The sequence below is a fragment of the Monoraphidium neglectum genome (genome assembly GCF_000611645.1).
Source record: "Monoraphidium neglectum strain SAG 48.87 unplaced genomic scaffold scaffold00697, whole genome shotgun sequence".
Classification (NCBI taxonomy): domain Eukaryota; kingdom Viridiplantae; phylum Chlorophyta; class Chlorophyceae; order Sphaeropleales; family Selenastraceae; genus Monoraphidium; species Monoraphidium neglectum.
This window is the reverse complement of record NW_014012931.1, coordinates 13,715-22,589: the sequence shown is the minus strand read 5'-3', so window position 1 is coordinate 22,589 and position 8,875 is coordinate 13,715. Positions and strand designations below refer to the sequence as shown.

General features: G+C 62.5%; 2 protein-coding genes across 2 annotated transcripts in view; one reads left to right on the top strand and one right to left on the bottom strand.

Annotated features, from left to right (window-relative positions):
* Positions 1-841: 841 nt before the first annotated feature.
* On the top strand, positions 842-7,436 carry MNEG_4868 (hypothetical protein; the record flags this gene model as incomplete). The annotated part of the gene is made up of 15 exons (XM_014046659.1): positions 842-1,030; positions 1,440-1,541; positions 1,797-1,931; positions 2,137-2,178; positions 3,120-3,219; positions 3,563-3,641; positions 3,887-4,050; positions 4,282-4,417; positions 4,716-4,838; positions 5,127-5,725; positions 5,902-5,993; positions 6,343-6,466; positions 6,667-6,704; positions 6,935-7,162; positions 7,404-7,436. 15 exons carry the CDS (start codon positions 842-844, stop codon positions 7,434-7,436), a joined length of 2,184 nt encoding a protein of 727 aa, XP_013902113.1.
* Positions 7,437-7,945: 509 nt separating this feature from the next.
* The window catches only part of MNEG_4867 (DNA-directed RNA polymerase III subunitC25), a gene marked incomplete at both ends in the record, with an annotated part of 2,364 nt that continues 1,434 nt past the window's right edge, over positions 7,946-8,875 (bottom strand). The window contains 3 exons of the mRNA XM_014046658.1: positions 7,946-8,094; positions 8,280-8,367; positions 8,785-8,862. Coding sequence (XP_013902112.1) covers positions 7,946-8,094; positions 8,280-8,367; positions 8,785-8,862 — 315 coding nt within the window. The remainder of the gene's footprint in view (positions 8,095-8,279; positions 8,368-8,784; positions 8,863-8,875) is intronic.

Here is an 8,875-nt window from a genome sequence, read left to right as displayed (position 1 = left end):
GGCAAGGGGGAGGGGAGAGAGTTCACAACCTGCGTGTGTTGCGCGTCAAGATTGTGGTGTGAGGGGAGAGAGTTCACAACCTGCGTGTGTTGCGCGTCAAGACTGTGGTGTAAGTGGTAGCAGGCGGTGCAAAAATGTGCATGCGAATGCCGTGCTGGGCGTACCTGCATGCAACCACCCCGTGCTGCGTGTGCTGTGCGTGCAGTGCGTGCTGCGCGCACCTGCAGAAATAATGGCAGCACGGCAGCCGTGCTGAAGGAGGCTTGAGGATACTGAGGCTACGTGGCAAAGTTCAGGGGGCTGGTGAGTCTTGAGACCGTTGGTGCGGGCCTGCAGAAGCAAGCGCGAAAATTCAAATGCGCCACTCACCACACAGCGCACTGCAGCTCCTTTCCGAGGCTCCACAGCGCGTCTTCCACCGCACTTATGTCAGCAGGGGCTTCCTCCATTGCTTCTGGGGCAGCACCAAGCCAAGCTTTTGTGCGATGCACCCAGGTCGACAACACTACCGTAGATCGTATGCGGTGTCGCGTATGCTGCTTGCATGACAAAGGATTCTGAAGAACTATTCTACTTGCAGTAAATCAGCTGTTGCGTCAAAGGATGGCAGGGATCAGTAATAATATGCGATACGCCCTTCAAGCTCCTTCAAAGGACGACTCAAAAAATTCACTGCATATATCAATTGATAGAACGTCGAATCTATCTCCTTTCCACCACTAGATCGCCTGCAGACGCTCCCGGCTCACAGTTTCTTCTTTCGTGCAGTGCAGGAGCAATGCAGGCTCGCTCGTTACAACTGCGGGGCCGGGCAGGCTTGGGAGTCCAAGCGCGCAGGCCAATGAGGCATGCATTCCGGCACCCCGCCTCGCCAGCAGCAGTGCAGGCGCCCCCGAGTGTTTTCTCCTACACGGAGATAGAACTGGAGACCGGCCCGGGGATCAGCGTCCACAACCTGATGCCGCAGATTCGCGCGGAGGTGGAGCGGCTGGGCGTGCAAGAGGGCTTCGTCAACGTGCTCAGCAGGTGGGTGGGGTGGGTGGGTTGGCGGGTGACCTCGAGAACCAACGCACCGTGGCCGCAGCCGGCCCCAGCAAGGCAATGCTGACGGCAGCACATGCAAGTTTGCATGCATGCGGCGACCCCGCACCGGCCTCACAAAGGCTCTGCTCACAAGAGCCGGCTGGCTGGCGGCCTGGAATGCACCCACCCCTTTCACTGGCTTCACCTGTAGGCACACCACCACCGCCGTTTGCATAAACGAGTACGAGACCCGCCTGCTGGACGACATTCGGCAGGCAAGAGCCGCACACGCGAGTGCATGCGCGTGTGTCCACCCGCTACTGCTCTTCGCCCTCTGCACGGACCGCTGCTCTCGGACGTCCTCACTCCATGGCGTCACCTGTTGGGCTGCCGCTCACATGACATGCGACCCACAGTACCTGCGGAAGCTGGCGCCCGCCACAGACTCATACCTCCACAACGACCTCCACCTGCGGGAGGCGCCAGAGGCAAGCAGGGGAGGGGCAGAGGCAGTGGAAGTGGGAGCAGTGGGGGAATGGGCGGGGTAGGGGCAGGGGGAGAGGCAGGGGACGCCGAGAAGCGCACTTGCGGCGCTTCCAGCAGGGCTTGCGTGCAGGTGTGCGCGGCCAGCCGTTGTGAGCTGCTGCCTCTGGGCCTTGTTAGCCACGTGGAGTGGCTATGAGTGTCTGGGAGCCACCCGCATTGGCCTGCGTGTCGACTAGTCCACACCACCCGCCGCTGCTGGCATCGGCGCCACTGTCGCCGTGTCGCAGGGCTGGCCGGGCGGCTGGGAGGCGTGGGCGGCGCAGGAGCCGGAGAATGCCCACAGCCACCTGCTGAGCCTGATGCTGGGCAACTCCGAGACTGTGCCTATCAGCAAGGGCGAGCTCAAGACCGGCGTCTGGCAGGTGGGCGGCACGCCAGCGCGCGACCCAGTGGCGGCTGCCGACGTGGGGTGACCGCAGCTTTACTTTACAGCGCTGCTGCGAGTGAGGTGGCTCCATGCTTTGTGTCGCCGTACTTAGTGCACTGCCCTTGCAACGTATATGGTACTCGGCACCCAGCCTGCTGGCCCGCCTGCCGTGCGCATCCCCCTACCCCCGACTGCCGCAGTCTGTCATGCTGGTGGAACTGGACGGGCCTCGCAAGCGCACGGTAGGCGTGCAGGTCGTGGGGCAGGCAAAAGCTGGCGGCAGCTAACATCGGCTGCAGCGACGGGGTTTCTGTGCTTGACCTGCTGATGCTTGTCCTCCCGTGAAGTCGTCAGGTTTGTGACTATTGGTGCTTGCGTTCCACGTCAACTTGGTGATCAACAGAAAATTGCAGCATGAAAGGGGAGGACCCTGAGGGGGCGTTGACCCGGTCGTTTGACCCGTGGTGCAGCATCAGCATGTTATTTTGTTCAAGCGGTTGGCAACAGCGTTTGCCACTGTTTGAGGCTGTACCGTGTAAACAAGTGCGTGTGCACCACCGCATTCGTGTCCATGCCGGCAACCTGCCACACTTGCACAGTATGTGGCACCACCTCTGCCCAATGAAGCCAAATGTGTCGGTGTGACCATCATTGTATGGTCAATCGGACCCGTCCGAGCGTATAGAAGTATCGCATCTCATCAATGTGACGTGCATATCGCGTGAAATGTAAATTTACATCCTGTCCATCACGACGAGCTTTGATCCACACAGTGACATGTGATCTGATGATGATTCTCGGAAGCATCTCGCCAATATACACCGCGTGGTGAAAGCTTATAAGCACGTGGAAGCATACCACGAACCCTCTGTTGCCAGCAGCGCGCCGACCGCTGTGGTGCCTCCTGAACCTGCCAGCAGTGCAAGCTCTAGCCGCGGTCGCAGAGCCTCCTGCCGGCTGCGTGCTCATACGGCCACCTCGCCTCCGATGAGGTCGCGCTCCCACAGCCGCGTCGCCAAGTGGGTGACGTTTGCAGCGTCCTGCATAATACAGGTGCGAATGGGGCAGGGCGGCCGCCATGGGAACCGCGGCTGCAGCCAACCTGCCACGCCCGCAGCACATGTGCGGCCCATCAGCACCATGCGCCTTGCCCTCAAAGCATCTTCCCTTTGAACGGCCGCAGACGTGCGCGGGGCTGTCCTACTCTTTCTCAATTTATGGGCCGGCCCTCAAGGAGCGACTAAACCTCAGCCAGGTGGAGATTGCGACTGTCGGCAGCGCAGGTGAGGTGGCGAGGGTCAATGGGGAGGCAGCCAGGCGGGACGCAGCAGCGGCGGCCGCGGGCCGAGCGGGCGGAAGATGAAGGGGTTTGTACATCTCACTGGCAACGGAAAGCATCAGCCAGGGGACGCGCGGGATGGAAGCAGCACGTAGTCAGCCGAAAGGTGCGTTGCGTGGCGGCAGCCAGCGCTCTGTGCTTGCAGGCGCCCGCGGGCCCCCTATGTGGGCCGTGGCCGCGCTTCGCAGGCGGCCCTGTCCCTGTCTATGTTGCCTCGCGCAAAGCGTTGAAAGCATGCGGCTGCGTCATGCCCCATACCCAACACCCCCACAACGCCGCCAACCCAGTCAACTTTGGCGGGTATTTCGCGATCGTCAGTGGCGCAGTCTATGATGCAACAAAGCACCACCACCGTATTGGGCCCAGGTACGGCCTCCCAGGGCCGCGCCGCGCCGCCCCGCTCCGTCCAAGTGTCTGGCCGTTCGGCCCGGCACTAGCAGCCCCGCATTCCTGCCCTCGTCCTGCCGAGCAGCGCCGCAAGCCTCTTCCGACTCCATGCGACCGCGTGGTACCCTCATCAAGCGCTGCCCGTCCCCCCTTTCCGCACCTGCAAGATCCCTCAACCCCCGTGCGTGCTGTTTGCGCCCGGACGCCTCCTCGTTTTTAACCAGGCTGGTCATAGCTATGGGCTCTGTGTGCTGCCTGTGCGGCTACCTCGGTCTCTGGATGACCGCCTCTGGCCGCGCGGAGGGCGGCCTGGCGCAGCTGCTAGTGTTCGCCGTGTGCGCCGGCAACGCGGGGGTCTGGCTTGACACGTCGGCGCTCGTCACAAACGGTGGGGCGGGGTGACACATGGCTGCCCGTGCCTGACGTTTGCCCCGCTTGCTATGCGCCACTTGGTTCGGCTGCACTGCCACGCAGTCATTGTCCGCGCCACACCCTGGCATCCAACAAAATCTCATCCCCCCTTCACACTGCATTGTGACGTGTCCAAAACACCAAGCTCACTGCCGCTGCCGCTGCCGCTGCCACTGCCGCTGCCGCTGCCGCTGCCGCTGCGGCGCAGTGCGCAACTTCCCCAACAGCCGCGGCTTCGTGGTGGGAATCTTGAAATCGTTCCTGGGGATGTCCGCCAGCATCTACACCACCGTCTACATCGCATTCTTTGCGCCAGACGCGATCACGTTCCTGCTGCTACTCGCGTGAGGGCCTGCTGCTGAGTCAAAGGGGGGTTTTCGTCGCCCGAAGGCGGCCGCGGCTGACACGCTTGCCGGCAGACACAGCTGCTGCAGCTCTGCAGTGTGGTAGTGCCCCTTGGAACCAACAAAGTTCAACCGTTGTCGTTGCTCTGCGCACACATGTGAATTTGCATGCACCTCCTGCATGCCAGTGCACGTGATGATGTTCACCTTGCCACCTTTTTTGAGCCGGTCCTCACCTGCCAACTCTGTACAACGTGCTCTCACTACGTTGCCCACCCTATGTAACCCCCCCCCTCAGCCTGGCGCCCCCCCTCATCAACACCCTCATGAGCCTGGGGATTAACTACGTGCCCTTTGTGGAGGCGTCCGAGCAGCACAGCGCGCCCGTAGGCAGCAGCAACGCCATCAGCACAGAGCGCAGGTGAGCGAGCGTGCTTGTGCCGGTCCCTGCGAAATATTGGCGGGTGTCAGCCTGCGCGCGGGGGCGCAACAATCATGCGCACAGTCTCCTCATCCGCCCTGTGACCACACCCATCGCCTCGTCAAAACATCTCAGCATGCCCGTTGCCGTTTTGCCTGGCTGTCGTAAGTAACAGCTCCAACACCAAGCGGACGCAGCCGATCAGATTATCTCATAGCTGTGGTCCAAGGCCGCTCCCCTCTCGTCCGCCCAAACTCTCCCCTCTCATCCCACTGCGCCCCCCCCCAGGTTCATGCTCGCCTTCTACCTCGTCGCCGCCATCGCCGCCTACCAGTGCGCCTCCGCCCTCGTCGTCTCCAGCGAGCACCTCTCCCCACACGCGCGCGCCGCGCTCGCCGCCGGCTGCCTCGGCCTTGTGGCACTCGTCGCGCTGCTGCCCCTGGGCACCGGGGGGTGGTGGGCGGTGTACGGCCACGACCACCTGGCAGACGACGCCCCAAACGTGGAGGACTCGTTCCCGTGCGCCGACGACGACGAGGATAACGAGGAAAACGGCGAAGACGGCCGCGGCTGCGCGGCCGCGGGCGCGGCGGCGCCGGAGCGGGCGCCGCTGCTCGCGGCGCGCCACGGCCACGGCGAGGAGCGCGAGCAGCACGAGCAGCAGCAGCAGCAGCAGCAGCAGCTGCAGCACCCGCCGCTGCCGAGCCTCTCGACTTTGCAAATGACGTGTACATTCGAGTTCTGGTGCATCTTCCTCCAGTTCTGCGTCGGCTCTGGCGCCGCGCTGGCGCTGCTGAACAACATGGGGCAGGTGGTGGTCGCGCTGGGGGCGCCGCCGGGGGCGCACGTAGTCCTGGTGTCGCTTTTTTCTGTCGCCAACGCCGCAGGTGGGCGCGCGCGTGCGGGTGCGCCGTGGGGGGACGGGCACAGCAGCGCCTGCACGGTCACATGTGTCCCAGGCTGTAGGGCTGTGGACGCCATGTCTGCCTGTCCCCTGGACCCCTGCTGTCTCAGGAAATGCATGCTGTAGCCATTGAATATGGTATGCAACACCACCCCACAGGCCGCCTGGTGATGGGCTACGTGCCGGAGGCCTTCTTGCACAGCAGCGGCACGCCCAGGCCGGTGTTCCTCGTCAGCGTAGCCGCGGGCATGGTGCGCTGGCGCACGCGCGTGCGCTGAAATCGGTGGGGGTGAACAGCCTCGTGACGGCGCCTTCATCGGCAGTCCCAGCCCTGCTGGCCCTTCTGTTGGAGCCAAGCGGCCGTGCGCTGCTTGGCGCTCCAATCCCACCGGCCAGGGGCCGCGCGCTGACACAGCTGTCGGTTTGGGGGTGGATGGCCCAGACAGCGACCACTCACAGCAAGAACGTCCTTTCCAATACATGTACGCATTTCTACACTCACGCACGCACACATGTACACGTGCTCACACATTAGACGCACAGCACATCATCTTTTTCGTAAGATGCACCACCAACACGCACGCGGTCATGCATGCCCAGGCTCTGGCGACACTGGCGGCCGCCTACTGTACGCTTGCTGAGCTGTACATCGTGACGGTGGTTGTGGGCCTGCTGTTCGGCGGCCACTGGAGCCTGGCGCCGGCGATCAGCGCCGACTTGTTTGGTGCGCCAGCGCAATTCAACAAGATGGAAACCGCGACGCTGTGTGCTGCGTCGGATTCGGGGGCAGCTGTGAGCGGTTGAGATGCGCGTGTTTGAGCGCGTCGCAAACGCAGCCCTTCACACGCACAACCTGTCCCCTTCCTCCGGCCCACCTGATGCACCCGTCTCCTCCCCCACCCACGCACCCCACCCCACCCTCAGGTCTTGCCAATTTCGGATCCAACTACACTTTCCTTCAGGTGAGGCCTGTTGCTAATGATCTTGCTGCTCAAATGATTAGAATCTTGGCCCAGGGGACCCCCTCCCCAGCACCGGCCGCCTGCACGGATGCTTGGCCTCGCATGCAGTGACCTCATGCGCCCAGCGTCCCGATGCGGCACCCTTTGAATCCTTGTTCGTTGCGTCACCAGGGACCTTGAACCCACCCCACCCTGTCCTTGGGACATGTGAACGCAAATGCCCCACCCAGTTTGCCCCGGCCTTTGGCAGCTACTTCCTGGCTACCCGCCTGACCGGCCGCCTCTACGATAAAGCGGCTGCCGCCCACGGAGACCCTACTAGCTGCGTCGGCCCGGACTGCTTCAGGGAGGCGTTCCTGATACTGGCCGCAATGGCTGCGGCCAGCACCTTGGCGTGTGTCGCGTGCACCATCAGGAGTGGGCCGACGTACAGGCTGCTGGTCAAGCACTTCAAGCAGGTGATGGTCCTCCTGAAAGTTTGGGATTCAGGACGGATGTGGCTGCGTAGGCTGAGAGAATGCATTGTTGGTGACAAATAGTCTTCATCAAAGTATGGGCATCTGTCTGTTATTGATACTGGAGGGCCCCCGACAAACGGGTACCGGAGGCCCTGCCTGTGAAGCATGATTCCACCGCTCGTCCCTGATGGACTTGAAGCGATCATGGACGGTGCCGTGTCACCCTCCCTGCCGTGCACAGGTGGAGGAAAACGAGGCCCGCCTCGGCCTGTGAGGGCAGCGCCTGCACAGTGCCCTGCGCCGCTGCAAGACTACCGTACCTTTTTGAGGCTCCGATAGTCATCGGCTCCTGCTTCCTTGAACCTGCAATGGGACGAGCGCCCCCTTACGGCTGCTGCTGAATTGCCCCGCATGTGGCTTGTTCCTCGCGCTTCAGACAACGCTGGCTGCTGCCCTGTCCCTACTTTTTAGCCCCGATGCCCTCTAAATGCCAGTGTTACTGGGAGCAAGGTTCTAATGTGTCCAAAATCATGCGAACATGCGAGCGGACGCATGCATGCACGCACACGCAGTCAGTACACTTGCATGCTGCCAAAGCCAGCAGCTACTGTGGGTCTAACAGATCAGGTCAAAGCTCACACAACCGACAAGAAATGCACAATTGCGTCAGAATGGACACAAGGCCAGGTCAGACAAGCGTCAAAGGTTCCAATAGCCCAAGTCACGCTACGTCAAGTCAAGCGTCAAGGCACCCAGCAACGCGGTGCCAGCGGGCATGCAGATTCACCCCTCGCCGTCATCCATTTCCTCCGCGCCGTCCTCCGCCGCTGCTTCCCACCAGCTGGTCAGCCCCAGGCCGTCACCGCACATGTCACCGGTGACCTCCATCGGGCAGTACGGCCGCCCGGCGGTGCCCAGCGCCGGCTCGTCGCCTGATGCGGGGGTGAAGCCGGGGTGCAGGCAGGTGCGTGTGTGCAAGTGCGGATGTATACACACCCGCACATGTACGTGTCTATGTGCGTCTGGAAGATGTGAAGTTGCTGAGACGTGTCCCAATAAAAGTGTGACATTTAGGCTGCTGACCACGTCGCAGGGGTGACACACGGCAAGTGCCCACTTGTGGGGGTCCAAACAAGGCAAAAGCGCCAGGTGCGCAGCGCGGGGCACCAGGCGGGGCAGGACGAGGCGCTGGAGGTTGGGGCGGCCTGCAAAGTCGGGCGGGCGCAGCGTCTGCGAATGCGGACGCTTCGCACCGTTTTTGGGCTGCGCGTGCGGCGGTGGTGGTAAGGGGTTGAACTTCAAGCCTGAGACTCTCAACCGGACTTGTTCCTGGATGCAGCGGGCAGGGCGGGTGGACAGCGCGCGTGTCACGGCAAGGCTGCGAGCGCCAGTGGTGAGGCATTCCAAAACCAACACGGCTTGATATGCTGTTGCTTCACGTGGCATGGTCCCGCCCTGAGTGTCAGACTTTGAGTGAATGTGCTGTACAGCCACCCTCGACCCATTGCTGCTCGCCAGTGTCCGGGCTGCCATGCAGCCCTGAGGTCGTCAACAGTCACTCCTCCTCCCCGTCCAGCACCCTCCCCTGCCAAACAGACAGCTTCCTCCCAGCTTCCCCTGACCTGCAGGTCCATGAACATGTCATTGCCCTCGTAGGCCCACCGCCACAGGCCTTCACTGGAATCGAATAGGCTGGGGTCCTGGGGATGAGGG